The sequence below is a fragment of the Ceratotherium simum genome, chromosome 2 (assembly GCF_057802395.1).
Source record: "Ceratotherium simum simum isolate JZ-2026a chromosome 2, ASM5780239v1, whole genome shotgun sequence".
Taxonomy (NCBI): Eukaryota; Metazoa; Chordata; class Mammalia; order Perissodactyla; family Rhinocerotidae; genus Ceratotherium; species Ceratotherium simum.
The window spans coordinates 10,671,275-10,686,699 of NC_141901.1; the positions used below are offsets into that span (position 1 = coordinate 10,671,275).

The 15,425-nt window shown below is 37.2% G+C and overlaps 1 protein-coding gene across 4 annotated transcripts in view; it reads left to right on the forward strand.

Moving 5' to 3' along the window:
• Window positions 1-15,425, forward strand: part of RABGAP1L (RAB GTPase activating protein 1 like) — a 701,003-nt gene that overhangs the window by 432,841 nt on the left and 252,737 nt on the right. For all 4 annotated transcript variants that reach the window (XM_087438180.1, XM_004425016.3, XM_087438183.1 and 1 more), the window contains one exon: window positions 4,946-5,020. In XM_087438180.1, coding sequence (XP_087294306.1) covers window positions 4,946-5,020 — 75 coding nt within the window. The remainder of the gene's footprint in view (window positions 1-4,945; window positions 5,021-15,425) is intronic.

The following is a 15,425-nucleotide window of genomic DNA, read 5'->3' on the forward strand; positions in this document are numbered from 1 at the left end:
CAGTAAATAGTGGCTTGCTGAGTGAATATGTGAAGTACTCTTGGAGATGTGGTATATATATATCTACAGTGGAATACTGCTCAGCCATAAAAAAGATTAAATCTTGCCATTTGCAACAACATGAATGGACCTTGAGGGTATTATGCTAAGCGAAATAAGTCAAACAGAGACATGTACATTTGCATTCATTTCTCTTGAGTGAATATATAGATATGGAATTGCTGAGTCATTGGGTAGGTGTATATTTAGTTTTTTTAAACTGCGAAACAATTTTACAAAGTAGTTTTACTATTTTACATTCCTACCAACAATGTTTGAGAATCCAAGGATACTAACATTTGGTGTTATCAGGCTTTTTTATGTTAGCTTCTGGTGGCTATGTAGTAACATCGCATTGTGGCTTTAATTTCATTTTAATTTAATGGCTAATGATGTCAAACACTTGACCATGTTTTTATTTCCCACTCATAGAGATTCCTTTGTCAAGTGTCTTTTCAAATCTTCTGTCCATTTTTAACTTCGGTTGTTTGACATTGAGTTGTAGGAGTTCTATATATACAAGACCTTTTTCAGATATGTTTGCAAATATTTTCCCAGTCTGTGGTTTATCTATTTATTTTCTCAATCGTGTCCTTTCATCAGTGGAGGCTTTTTTAAATTTTGATGATATCTAGTCTATCAGTTTATTCTTTTATAGTTAGTGCTTCTGTGCCCTAAGAAGCCTTTGCCTTCACCAAATTACAAAGATATTCTGTTTTCATTGACTAGCTTTATAGTTTTAGTTTTATGTTTAGGACTATGATACATCTGGAATTAATTTTTGTGTATAAAGTGAGGTAGGAATCAGGATTCATTTGTTTCCCCCATATAGATATACAGTTGTTCAAGGACATTTGTTGAAACAATTTTCATATATTTACATATTTGCATATGTAAACAATTTTCCTTTTCTCATTGTGTTACCTTGGTAGCTTTGTTGAAATCAAATGACTGTATAAGTATGGCTCTACTTCTAGACTTACTTTGTTCTATTGATTATTTATCTCTCCTTATATATCAGTTTTACATTGTCTTGAATACTGTAATTTTACAGTAAGTATAGTAAGGGCTTCTCTTCTGTTTCTTTCTTTCTTCTAGAATTTTCACTCTTGCTTTCTAGCTGTTATGGTTACCCCAACCTGTTCTCTGGTTCTTCAAGCCAAACAGACTACAGTTTTGTATCCAAGTTTTAGCCATCCAGTGTGGTACCACTGGTGCCTGACCTCTGGCAAAAGCCATAAAGAATGGAAATTTTATTACCCAGTGTCATTCCATTCTTCCAGGTTTATGCTCCCCTCCAGTTTCTGCTTGCTTTTGTTTAGCTTTTCAGTACCTTCAGTTCATTGTTTTATACATTTGACAGATATAGTTTAAATTTGTTACCAGAGGGAAAGTTGGTTCAACAGGAGCTGCTCCTCCATTACAGAAGTCGTACCCAGATGGTTTTTAAAAGTTGGACTGAGCAGGCGTCTGGCCAGAGAAGCAATTAAAGTGAGGAGTGGGGAGAGGTATGGTGGAAAGAGAGGCAAGAGTAGAGGGAAAGGATTCGGTTCAACTGGTTAAAGAAGGCTTGGACTAAACCTAAACAGTGCTTGTAAGAACTCCAAGGGAAAGGACTTGCTAGAACACTGTGTTTCTCAAACTGTGAATCATAAATAAAATTGATTTATTAGGTGGCCTCTGAAAAGTTACTTTTGCTGCTATCCTAACCCAAAACCATAAAACAAGTAGAAAGTAAGATCAATGCATTACTGATTTACACTTTTGTTCTCAGCTCTCTAGTTAGAGAATGCTCTGTGGAGAACTGAATCATACCTTCTCTGTCTGGTGTATTGTGGACCTTCATTTTCTATTGGACTTCTCTTGTAACACAAATGGTCGTATAAATAGAACACTTCTCAATAAATGTTAAATATGTTTATATAAAGAGGATCAAACATTTGTCAAAGTGATGTTAGAGTTGATGAAGTATGATCGACTTCTGGAGACCCACAGTTGTAAGGAATCCTCAACTTTGACATCTTTCATGGGGAGAGGGGGAGCCTTGAAAATATGTTTATCACTCATATAACATGCTCTCTTACCAACAAATCCCAGAGTTCCTTGTTCATGGAGAAAGAAGTGACAGACCACCATCAGGAATGCTCCAAATAGGGATAATATTAGAACCTTTCCCCTCTTTCTTCACTTTTTGTTCTTTCTCTTCTCTGTCTGTAATCCTTCTTCCAACCCCTAACATACACACACACACACACACACACACACACACACACACACACACACACACATGAGCTCTGGATAAGAGTACAAATTAAGCAATCAGAAATATAACCATATAAATCAAAGAAAATTAAATAAGTAAAAGGATGCTAATCCATCTTTCAATTTTCAAAATTAGGCAGAGCTCTGGAAACTGGTGATAATGAAGAAAAGCTCCTTTCAGATTCATTAGGTAATGATTCCATGATCTAATTTTTTTCTCATTAGAAAAGAGTGTGATAATATCATCATTAGCAGAAGAAGGTTAAAAGAGAATGATAGTACTTCAAAAGACACCATTAAGAAAATGAAAAGGCAGGGAGAAAATACACAGACTGGGAGGCAATACATATGTCTGACAATGGACTTGTAAGCAGAATGTATAAATAACTCCCATGAATCAACATTAATAAGATAAACAACTTAAACAAATGGGCAAGAACTTGAAGAGACAGTCATAAAAGAACATATATCAGTTGCCTACAAGCACATGATAATGTGCTCTATATCATCAACCATCAGAGAAATGCAAGTCATAACCACAGGAATTAATAAAAGGAAAAATACTGGAAATATCAAGTATTGACAAGGATGTGAAGCAGTGAGTACTCTTTTACTTTTCTGGTGTGGGTATAATAATTGTACAACCATTTTGGAAAACAGTTTGGCAATTCCTTATAAAATTAAACATACACTTGTCATTTGAACCTTGAACCTCTACACCTAGGTATTTACCCAAAAAACATGAAAACCTATATCCACAAAAAGTCTTGTGTAAACATAGAAACTTTATTCATACTAGCCCCAAACTGGAAAAAACCCGAATGTTCATCAACAGGAGAATGGATAAACAAATTGTGGTATGTTCGGAGGGTGGAATACTACTCATCGATTAAAAAGAATGAACTACTGATTCATTCAACAATGTGGAAGAATCTCAGAAACATTATGTTGAGTAAAAGAAACCAGACACAAAAAAGTATATATTATATGATTCCATTTATATGAAATTCTTTAAAAATGCAAAGTTCATAATATATTGTGGTAAAAATCAGATCAGTGGTTGCCTGGGGTAGAGGTGGTTTGGCTGCAAAGAGGCAGGAGGGATGTCCTAGAATGATGGAAATATTCTGTAATGATGGGGTTATATAAGTAACTCAACCCAAGGAATTAAAAAGTATGTATTTCATTGAATACAAGCTGTATTTCAGTAAAGTTTTTTTTTTAAGCAAAATAAGAGTTCCAGACCCTGTACTCTCACTACCTTGGCATATGGGAGATTCTACACTTACCCTCCCTATAGTAACCTTTCCTAGTTATCTTTGATAACCATTGCCCTGGACAGAGACAATTTTTATACTCACAAAATCATAATGCATTGTAATTCAGCATGTTAAATGGAAATCCCCTCACTAAAATGAAGCACAACACGTAGATGGAATAACATGTCCAAGACTCAAACAGCACAGTTGGGATGTTTGTCTTTTAAAAATAAATGTGGGAGCACCTGAACGAATTTTTTTGTTCTAAATCAGGGATCAGTAAACTATGACCCATGCTGCCTGCTTTTGTACTGCCCTTGAGCTGTGAATGGTTTTTATATTTTAAGGGGTTGTTTAAAAAAAAAAAAACCAATATGCAACAGATATGTAAGTGTCCCTCAAAGCCTAAAATATTTACTATTTGGACTTGTACAGAAAATGATGCTAATTCATATTTTTTACTCTTTGGTCAGTACACTTTGCCTACTGTAACTAATTCAACCTCCTAAAAACTTGTGCAGGGTATCTTTTTAAAAAAAGTATAATCTCAGCAGTTTGAAGTACTAGTTAGTGTATATTAAGCATACAACCTTATTTCCTCTCCTCTGAAGACTAAGGTGAGTATTAAGTTGAATGGTATGATAGCTACTTCCCAAGGAGTACTATATTTCCTGTGAATGGGCCTCTGGCTATATGCCAGCGGTCCTGGTTAGAATGATGTTGAAGATGGTAAATAGCCAGAATACCTGTGATGGTGGGAGCATATGTGGCATAAGGCTCTGTCTCAGCCATTCTACAAAAATTGCAGGGCAGTGCTAAATGTTCCTGGTTTGCCCCAGTGGTATAGATGGAAGGAGTCATTTTTACCCGTCAGCCTTCTGGAAAGTGGGAGAGTAGTTTAGAAGGTCTTTGAAAACTTCTAGAGGTTACAGAGGGTGAATTTTTTGTCTGTTAGTTAGGGGATCTGCACTATACTTTCAGCAGCATTAAGATTTCCCTCATATGGTGCATTTGAACTCCCACATCAACTCTAGAACCTTCCCACCCTCTTCCACCTTTTGCTCCTGCCTCCCATGGTCTCATTTGCCTGACCACAAACCATAATGGATCTTTTAAAATTAATTTAGGTGCTCTGAACATCTCTTTATTCCAAATTCTAAAGACGAACCTGGGGGTAACAGGACATCTAGAATTACTTTAGGAAATGTGCAGCCTCTTTGGGGGATCCCACTGTGATAATGGCTCACACATCCAAGTTGAAGGATCAGTGAAATTGTGGTGGACAGCCCAGGGACAAGAGCAAGCAGCAAGCCTGATGTGAGCTAACACTTAAGTTAAAAACTGTGAATGTTTACAATATTTCTTTCTCTTCATCTTTTCTCTAGGCCTACTCTGTCTATGATGAAGACATTGGGTACTGTCAAGGACAGTCTTTTCTTGCTGCTGTATTGCTGCTGCACGTAAGTAATTTTCCATATAATAAATGGCATGGTACTGCCAAGTTTATTTTATTTTCTGCTTGGTTTTGTTCTTCCTTGTTATTTTCCATTTACCGATGGAGATTACACATGGCGTATCTTTTTAAAAATGTACCTTTGGTGATAAGTAAGAGATCTGATGTCAAGAACAGGATAGTTTCTCAATAGAATTAATTTTGCTGTCTAGAAGGGAAAAAATTACTTATTTGGAGTTATTTTTAACTAGAACCTTCTAGAATTAAAGAAGTCAATGTAACCGCCCAAATATGAACAGGACCACGACCATTATGAAGGAATGTGGCAAGGAAGTCTCTTATCTTTTCTGTGATTTATTTTTGTATACTTTCTTTCCTCTCAGTCACCTTCATTTAACAGAACATTTATTGAGCATCGATTGTCAGTACTGGGCTAGGAAGTAGGATTACAAATATGAATAATTTATCATTTATGTTCTCAAAGGCCTCATGGTCCAGGATGAGGCACAATTAATGTAGGCACATACTTATTAATTTTATTCTTTTTATGTGTCTTTATTGATTTTTCTGATATTCACTAAAGAAGAACTTACAGTGTGCTAAGAGCAAGCAATACACAGAATAAGGGAATAGAAAGCAGAATTACCCAACCCAGCTCTGCCAGAACTTTCAGGAAGGACTTTCTGGAGGAGGTGGTAGCTTTGCTAAGACATAAATAATTTAGATTGGGGGAAGCGAGAGGGACATGGAGGGAGTAGAGATTGCAGGACAAAAGGAACAACGTGAGCAAATGTATGGAAACACAAAAGGGCACAGCATAGAAAGGGAACAATTTCCATGCAGTTATGTAGGAATTGTATGCAGGGAGAGGTATGAGGTAAAAATGGTCAGATGAGCAGGGACCAAATTATGAAGACTTTGTAATCATGTCAAGAAATGTGGGTTTTACTCTAAAGCTAATGAGGAGCCATTGATCAGTTTGAAGCGAGGTAATGATAGTCAGATGTTCCTTTCAGATAAATTCTTATTATACTCGTGTAGAGGGTGGAATTGAAGGAATGAGCAGCAGCAGCAGAGAGACCAGTTGGGAAATATCAATCTAAATGAGAGATGTAGAGATCCAGAGAAAAATAAACAGAATTAAGAAACATGAAGGGGGTAGAATTGGTAGGTTTTATGGATAAATTAACAAAGAAATGGTTAAAGGTAGCATGTCTAGTTTTCTAGCTTTGATGACTGGATGAACTGTGGTATTTTGAGCTGAGGTAGAAAATACATCCATTGAGATTGAATGGAGGAAAAACGTTAGAAGTTGATGATGAATTTTTTTTTTAAATTCTTTGAGTTTGGGATATTTTGAGGACATCTGAGTGAAGCTGTCCAGCAACCAGTTGGATACTGGAGACTGATACTGGGGGAGAAATCCAAGCTGAAATCACAAGAGTGGATCAGATCATCTAAGAAGAATAGAGTAAGAAGAACAGGATAGAGGCCAGGAATGCCAGGTATTTAAAGGGCTGATGAGGAAGAGGAATCTTTGAGGAATTTCTGAGTTTTCAAGAGGGAGGAAGCAATGTATAAAGTTAAATGCAGCAGAGAGGTCCAGCAAGTTTAAAATGAAAACATAGGTTTGCATTCTGGAAGTGAAGAGCAATTATGGTAGATTCATGGTCCTAATTCTGATAACTTTATTCTAGTGATAATAATGATATACAATTGTTCTATTGTGATTATTCACTCAGAGTTTGACTTCTTCCTTTGTCACGTTATCACCTGTTTCTGGTCTTCTCGATCTTCTCCTTATCCTTCTTTCCTGGATATCTCCATAGCCCATCTTCTTAGGATCTCCTGTGATAATGAAGCACTTTATAGCCACAAATTCTTGGGCCCCTGGTTGTACTGCTAAACCTACCTAGTATCTAGAATAGTCAGGTCCCTACTACACGGGGCTGGAGAATTTAAGCAGCGACATGGACACGTTCACCAAGGTTCAAAGCCATCTTTCTTCAAAAGGAGCCTTTATAATCACTCTGCTGAGAAGCTGATGTCCAAGCCATGAGTGGTGAAGCTTTGTCTTTCATAAAATAATCTTTGATTCTATTGTAGTTTAGCATTTTAGACCTGTAACCCTGTTAAACACATTATAATATTATTGATTAAACTTCAGTGAGAATATCATCTCTCTGAGAAATCTGTTCTGAGATTTAACAGAGGTTTAGTTAATTGTAAGTTCATATTTACTTGGAAACACCTCCCCCTGAGAAAAAGAGAAACAATGATTTAAATAACTGGAAAGCTCAAATATCCAGAATTTTTTTATACATTATCTACTCTCGTATTATAAGGGTCACATGGCAAGTTGGCTGTTGTAAACTTATTCAGCAAAATTGCTTCCAAAATATGTCACAAGGTGGATAGAAATTCAGTCCAATCTGTTACACTTTCTACATTGATAGAATTATGCAGTTGTTGCCATGGCTTATAAAAATAACTGAAAATATAGAAATGTCTTCAGAATCCTTGAGGAAAGAATAACTGATATTCAGCAGTGTTAATGAAAAACATATTATATTGTAATTTTTAATTGACAGTATGTGTGATAATTATATTAATCAGCATATTTCACTAACTGCCCAATACATCCATTAACCAATTTAAATAAGAGAAGGTAACTGTAATTTTTTTCTTTTCCATATTTTTGCCTCCATGGTTGAAACAGGTAGAAGAATACAGTCTAGCTTAAACAATTCATCAAATACACTATCACAGGTTCCAGGGAGATATGTTATTAGGGTCTTACTGACTAATTTTTCATCAGTTACATAAGCTATTGCTTCTTTTTGCTGCCAGACATCCTTTGGCGGCTCCGTATTAATCATTGTCAGAAACGGCTTCTTTTTGGGATGCTGTCTTTTCCTCACCCATGGTCATTTATATTTCACATTCACTGCCTAAGAGGAAAGAAAGACCAAAAACAAAAGTTTAGAATTTTTAAGTTTTTACTGAAGTCTAGGTAGTTTTAACACATAATTAGCTTCTTCTGTGCTTGGAAATTTCCAGATGTTTTTTATAGCTTTGTAACTTGTAGTAGTTGAGGCAGTGGAAGAATTAAGTGTTTATCACAATAGATGCTGTTATATCTGTTGATGAAATTATAAGAAATTTGTCATTTACAGTTGGAGAAGAATGTTACAGCACAGATTGCTTTTAGCCATTATAGTGTTCATCTGCCTTTGAAGTTAAATATGCAATAATAATCAGTAATAGCATCATTATAGTATTAGTCTTTACTTAATTGGAAGTGTAATAAATAATATCCTTTTATATGTTTCATTTCTTTAAAAATCATATAAAATATTTTAGGTAATTTTTACCCCAGTATATTTTTCTAACATATTTATTGTCAAGCAGCTTTACTTTTTTGTTACTGAACATATACTTTTTTAGACCTTCAGAAAATCATGCTCCTTTTTATTGTTAAATTACTGTATGTATAGTAATATTGACATGTATGGAAGCTTTCCAACTGCAGAAAGGATTATTTTTGGATAATCCAGAATATTTAAAACTATTGAATTTTTTAAAACACTATGACTAGGCACAACTCCTTTGGAAACCAGTTTGGCTTTATCTGATAAAGATATGCGTTCCCAGAAATTCCACTCCTGGATATATATACCTTAGTCGAATTTATGCACACGTACACCTCGGTCATGTATTAGAATTGTTCTAGGATCAGTGTTTATATTAGTCAACTCAAATGTCCACTATTAGAATGTCTAATATTATAATTGTAATTAGGCATTAAAATGAATAAATTGTGGTATATTCACATAGAAGAACGCTATACAGCAATGAAATGAATGTTTTATACTACATAGGTTAATATGAATGAATTATACAAACATAAGGTTTAGTAAGAAAGAAAAGTATATTTGGTATCATTTGTTATGATTCCATTTAGTATAAAGTTGAATAACAGACAAAACTAAACTCTTTTTCTAGAATGCTACATAGATGGTAAAATATAAATAACACCAGTGAAGTGATTACTTTTAAAGTCAGGATGGTGATTTCTCTGGGGAGGAATTGGGAGTCATGATTGGGAAGGGACATGCAGGGATCTTCAGGAGTATTGATAGCATTCTATTTCTTAACCTGTTTTTACTTCGTAAGCAATTATTCATTAAAGTATACATTTAACTTTTATGTTTTTTTCTGTGTATTGTATTTCAAAATAAAATAAGGTTTAAAAATTACGAATCCTTTAATGCACCTCCCAGGTTTAGGAGAAGATTTAACCAATGGACTAAGAAATGAAAAGTAGAGCTACTTCTTAGTTTTCCTGAAAATGAAGATTCCACAGAGTCCAAGGTGACAAGATAGAGGCTTTCTAGTGTCTTTATACGGATATATAAGTGAAAGTATTTGTGCCATTATATTAGTTAGGACTCTCTCTACTACATGAGACATAACCTTAACTCAAGGTAGCTTAAATTAAAAAGGAAATTTGTTGGCTCACGTAACTGGGAAGTCCGGGGCAGAGATGATTTTGACATGATTGGATTCCAGAGTTCATATTTTGTCATCAGGAATCTGTGTCTCTGTGTCTCTGTTCTGCTTAAATTTTCTTGCCTTAATTATCTGGACAGGCCACCAAGTGGGCAACAGGGTTGCTGGCTCGCTTGGCTTCTTATCCTTTCAGTTTTGCATCTTGATTTAAAAGGGACCATCTTGTGCTATAGCTCCTGCAGTTAAAAAAAAAAAAAATGCCTGATTGGCTTGCCTTGGGAAGCTGCCATCCCTGAATTGACTAATAAGGCTGGGAAGGTAAGGTAATTCTGATTGGCCTGGCCCGGGTCTCGAGTCCACCTCAGTGCTGACAGTGAGCTGGATCAGCTCCTCCTGAACAATGGAAAGATTTTCCTACAGGAAAAGGGATTTTAATACTGGATGATAGGGAGATAGATTGCTAGACAGATACATCACATCATCTTATAGTGATGTCTACATCAAGAGTTTTAGTGTGTTTTTTAAATAAGACCTTCTATACTCCCAAATCACTTTTTTCTTATAATCCAAGAAATTTTCCTGTTCTGAGTTAACTCTTGCATCAGTGCTTTGGAGCCGTTTCCCAACATCTTCTCCCTGTGTCCCATAAATATACTCAAGACATTTTGCCTTAAAAAATCCTCTCTTGATCCTCCTATTTAGCTATCTTAGGTTTTTCTGCCCTTTCAAAGCTGAACTCTTTCAAATGATAGTCAAAAGCACAACTGTGAATTTGAATTGTGGTTTAATACCTTTCAAGTTATATCACCTTGGGTAAGTTTCCTAAACTCTCTGAGCTTCAGTTTCTTTGTTTATAAAATGGAAATAATATTATCATCTTTCTAGGGTTTTTCTGAATATTAATACCTTATGCTATGAGTGTAAAGAGTCTTATTTTGTATCTGGCACAAAGAGTGTAGCCATGGGCTTAAACCCAGGCTTTACTTAGTAGATGTGTAGTTACTGACAAATCACTTAACTATTTTGAACTTCACTAGTCTAATATTTAAAATGTAAAAAGAATGTCTACTTTTCAGAATTTTTGTGAGGATCAAATAGGGTCATGAATGAACACCTCTAATAATGGTAGCTGCTGCTGTTCTTTCTAAAAGTAATAATTATTTGCCCAGCCAATTTTCTTTTGGACCCTAGTCCCACTAGCTTAAATTGATCACACATGGCAAACTAATATGTTGTACAGTATGTTTTATAGCTTATAAATAGACATTCAATTTACGTGTATTTTAGTATATATTTGATTTAAATGGAAAAAAAAGAAGTTTTCATTCTCTTTGCTTTTCAATGTGTAAACAAAAAATGAAAACTCATGAGTTTATGATTTTCAGAATAGTCACTAGCATCCACCTTTGTTGCCGAAAACTAAAAAATCAAAAAATCAGTGGAATGTTCATTGCTTTCAGGGAAAAAGGTAGATTGATTACCAAAAGATATGAAACACAATTGAGCAGAATAGAATATTTTAGTTTTATCCTAAATAAGGGGATTATTTTAAATTATCAATATATAATTTTACTTCAAAAAACATCTTGATATGTGTTGCTCTAGGTGAGTCTTAAATGACTTTTGAGGTACTTGGAGCTGCTTTGTTTTATGGTTTGTTGCAGAGAGAAGCAGTGAAGCTTAGAGACTGTCTCCATTCAGTGATTATCTGTTAGTACAGACAGCAGATCATTATCAGATTTGTGCCCAAACAGTGATTACATCATGCTTGATTCTCAGATTGTGCATGTGAGGCAAGTATTTAGTTTTCATAAAACCATGGATGATACCTTGATATCTTAAATTGTAAGATTTTAATGTTTATCTCCTGCTTTCTCCAGTAAAGCTACACTAATTCCATGACAAAGCTCCTGTACACAGCAAAGATGGATATTCAATATTAGAGACCTACTATGCTCCAACATCTTAATATTTTATTTAAAACTATATTGTTCAATGATTTATTTTTATTGTACTTTAGACCAATTGCATAATGATAAACTGGATTGTCTAGTTCAATGAAATATGAATCATTTTAATAAGTTAAGTAGTTATTTTGCTTTTTTGAAAAAAAATAGGCAGATGCCACAATACTACCTAGTGGGAGAACTCACTCTTGTAGTTGAGGTTCAATAGTACAGCTAGGTGTTGATTCTCAGATCTTAATTGATTTTCTTTATGCTAATTGAGGGACAAGCTTAATAGCCAATACAAAATACAGATAATACAAAAGTTTCTTATAATTAATATTTGTAAGAGTATTAAAAGAAATCAAATACTAATGTAGTTACATTGGCTGCCCCTTGCTTCCACTTTCACACCAATCCTTTCTTTCTACATTTTTGTTATCTCTTACCTTCACAGTTGCCAACAGATTGCCCTACTTGTGTGACATGCCTTCACTGTAAAGGCAGATGTATTCAGAGTTTTACTAAAATTATCTTAAACAAATATTTAATACTTGATATTTATTTAAGTCTCTATGCTAAGAGCTTTGGGGGATACAAAATTAAAGCAGCATCCAGAGATTGAGAGGGGCATACAAATAACTATACTACATGCCACAAAGAGCTTTGGGATTCAGAGAAAGCAAAGATCTCGTCAGGTTAAAGTGAATAACAGAGACGTTGTGTACTAAGTGCCATTTATGATCAACCTTAAAAAGATCTGTAAAATTTCCAAGGCAGAACTATGCTACATAATATACCTCAACCCAGCCATCCACCCTGAGCTTGTGTGCCTTAACTCCCAGGAGAGTCTGGACAGTATAGCCTGTCACTATTTAAGTTACAAAAAGGATGGGGAGTGGGAGGGGGACATTCTTCCCAGCGATATACAACAAGTGATCTCATTTACGTGAAAAATAGCATATTTCTGCTACTTTATTTTTAAGAACGTATATTCCTATAAATCATTGTAACAAGAGAAAGGCCTTATAGTGGAAATTTGTTTTTGTAGTTTTTGATTAGATAAAATTTTTACCCATGCGTTTATTTATTCTTTTTATTCTTTTGAGTACCTGCATATAAAGCACTGTGGTAGTTGCTGATGTCTAAGATATATTCTCTGTGTTCAAGGAGGGAGAGAAAAGGGAAATTTACATTTATTGGTCACCTACCATGTGCATATGTTGTCTCTCACATACGTCCCATTGAATCCTTACAACATCCCCTATGACATAGGTATTATTATTTCTAGTTCTTTAGAGAGAAAAAAATTCAGACTTTGAGAAGTTACTTGCTCAAGATCACCCAACTAGTAACTAAAAGCTTATCTGGGAATTCACATCTGTTAATATAATTCCAAATCATGTTCTTTCTACTGCAGCATCTTTTCTATGTCATTTATTTCTGGGCACCCTTTCAAAGGCAATGGTTGAATATAGGTTCTTGTAGATTATCTTTTCATACAGAAGAAAAGTGATAGATCCTTACTAAACCAAAATACTTATAATCCATCTTTTGCTGTAACACATCCTCTAACACACTCCTGACTCTTCATCATGGTTTATATCAGTACTGTGCTGGAGCCAGATCATACCAGCTCATGAGAGGCACCTGTTAAATTTTCAGGAATTTTGTGAACCAGTGTTTAAACACAGCCTTTATTAAAAATTAAATGGACAGGCCCCGTGGCTTAGCAGTTAAGTGCGTGCGCTCCGCTGCTGGCGGCCCGGGTTCGGATCCTGGGCGCGCACCGATGCACCACTTCTCCAGCCATGCTGAGGCCGCGTCCCACATGCAGCAACTAGAAGGATGTGCAGCTATGGCATACAACTATCTACTGGGGCTTTGTGGGGGAAAATAAATAAAAATAAATAAAATTATAAAAAAAAAAATTAAATGGACATTGTGGGTCATCAAAATGGCAACATAGGTCATTCCCAACTTCAGTTCCTCTCACAAAAAGACCAACTAGCAACTGTCTATAGACAAGACATGATTATGAAAATCTCAGAACCTGGAGGTGAGGCTGAAGCACCCCCTTGACCACAGAGACCAAGAGGGATTACATTAGAAGGGTAAGAGGAGCAACTACACTCTGACCACATTGCCCCTCACAGGTTGGCACAGCACCATACCAAGACGGTCACCCTGGGCCTACGGTTTCTCCAGTGGGAAGAGAGCCTGAGGTTGACATTCAGCTCTCCCAGTATTGAAGGACACTTACCAGGAGGCCTACCTGGGTCTCACCTCACAGGGATCGCTAGGGAAATCTGTGGGGCTTGACCACTGGGGATCAGATAGAGACAGAGAAGGAGGGGTGGGACTTATAGCAACCAATGCTCAGATCTTGGTGGGCTACATTCCTGTTTGCAGTGGTGACCAAGCAGAGGTCCCAGCCAGTGGCTCTTCCCATCTGCAGAGCCAAGCCAGTGACCTCTTCTGGCCAGGGAGCTTGGTTAGCAGTTCTGCCTGAATTGGATCTCCAGGCAATGGACATACTGGCCGTGGAGCCTGTTCTACTGCCCTGCCCAGGCAGGGAAGCAAATTCGCAGCCCCACCCAATTGCTGAGCTTAGGCTCCAGTCCTGACTGTCCAAGTAGCCTGGTCAAAGAACCTGAGCAGCCACAGACCCCACTGTACAGCCCTGCTCAGGCAGGAGCCAATCCAGCAGTCTTGCCCAACTATTGAGCATAGCCTCTGGCCCTGCGTAATCAGGTAGCCTGAACAGTGACCCTGGGCAGCCTCGGAGCCCAGCCTACAGTACAGCTGACCAATGGAGCCCAACCTACAGCCTTGCTCAGCTGCAGAGCCCAGCCTAGAGTCCTGCCCAATTGCTGAACACAGCCTGTGGCCTCACCTAATCAGGAGTCTGGACAGTGATCCCACCTGACTGTAGAGCACAGTCTCTAGTCCCACCCAACTACAGGGTACAGCTGAAGGCCCCTCCTGACCAGAGGGCCTGACCAGTTACCTTGCCTAGCAGCGGAGCACAGCCAATGGCCTACCTGATTGTGAAGCCAAGCCTGCAGCCTCGCACATCTTTAGGACACAGCCTGTGGCCCCACATGAATATAGTTCAGCCAGTAGCACTATCTGGTCAGGGAGCACAACCTGAGACGCCACCTTACCAGGAGTTATTGCAGAGCCCATCCCATAATCCTGCCTAATTGTGGGTCTAACTAGTGGCACCACCCTCTCAGGGATCATAGCCTGTGGCCTTGCCTGTCCAGAGGTGATTGTAGAGCACAGCTAGTGGCCCCACCTGACCATGGAGCACAGCCAGCAGCCCCACGTAATCATTAAGCCCACCCCGTGGCCCTGCTTGTATGTGGAGCCCAGCCAGCAGACCCACCCAACCACATAGCCCAGCTAGTGGCATCCTGACCCCGACCTTAGAGCATGAGCAATGACCTCTCCCAACTTTGATAGCAAGCTCTGCCTGCCCATGACTTTGATAGCAGGCTCTGCCTGCCCATGGTTGCTATCAGCTGACCCGTCCTGTACCCCAAGCTGAGCTGACTGGTGAAAGTCTTTTCATGCCAAAGCAAATCTGTAATGTCTGTAAAAGGAGTTTACTCAAGTGCACAGATAGTAATGCAAGGAATCAAGGATCATAAGAATCAGGTAAACTTGACACCGCCAAAGGAAATTAATAAAGCTCCATTAACTGACACTAAGAAATGGAGATCTATGAACTGTCTGACAAAGAATTCAGAATAATCCTCTTAAAGAAGTTCAGTGAACCACAAGGACACATAGACAATGAAAAAATGATAAACAAAATAAGAAGTTTGACAAAGCGATAGGAAAAAAAAAAAACAACCCAGAAGTCTTAGAGCTGAAGAATACAATGGCTGAACTAAAGACTTCAATAGAGAGCTACAACAGACATGATCAAACATAAGAAAGAATCAG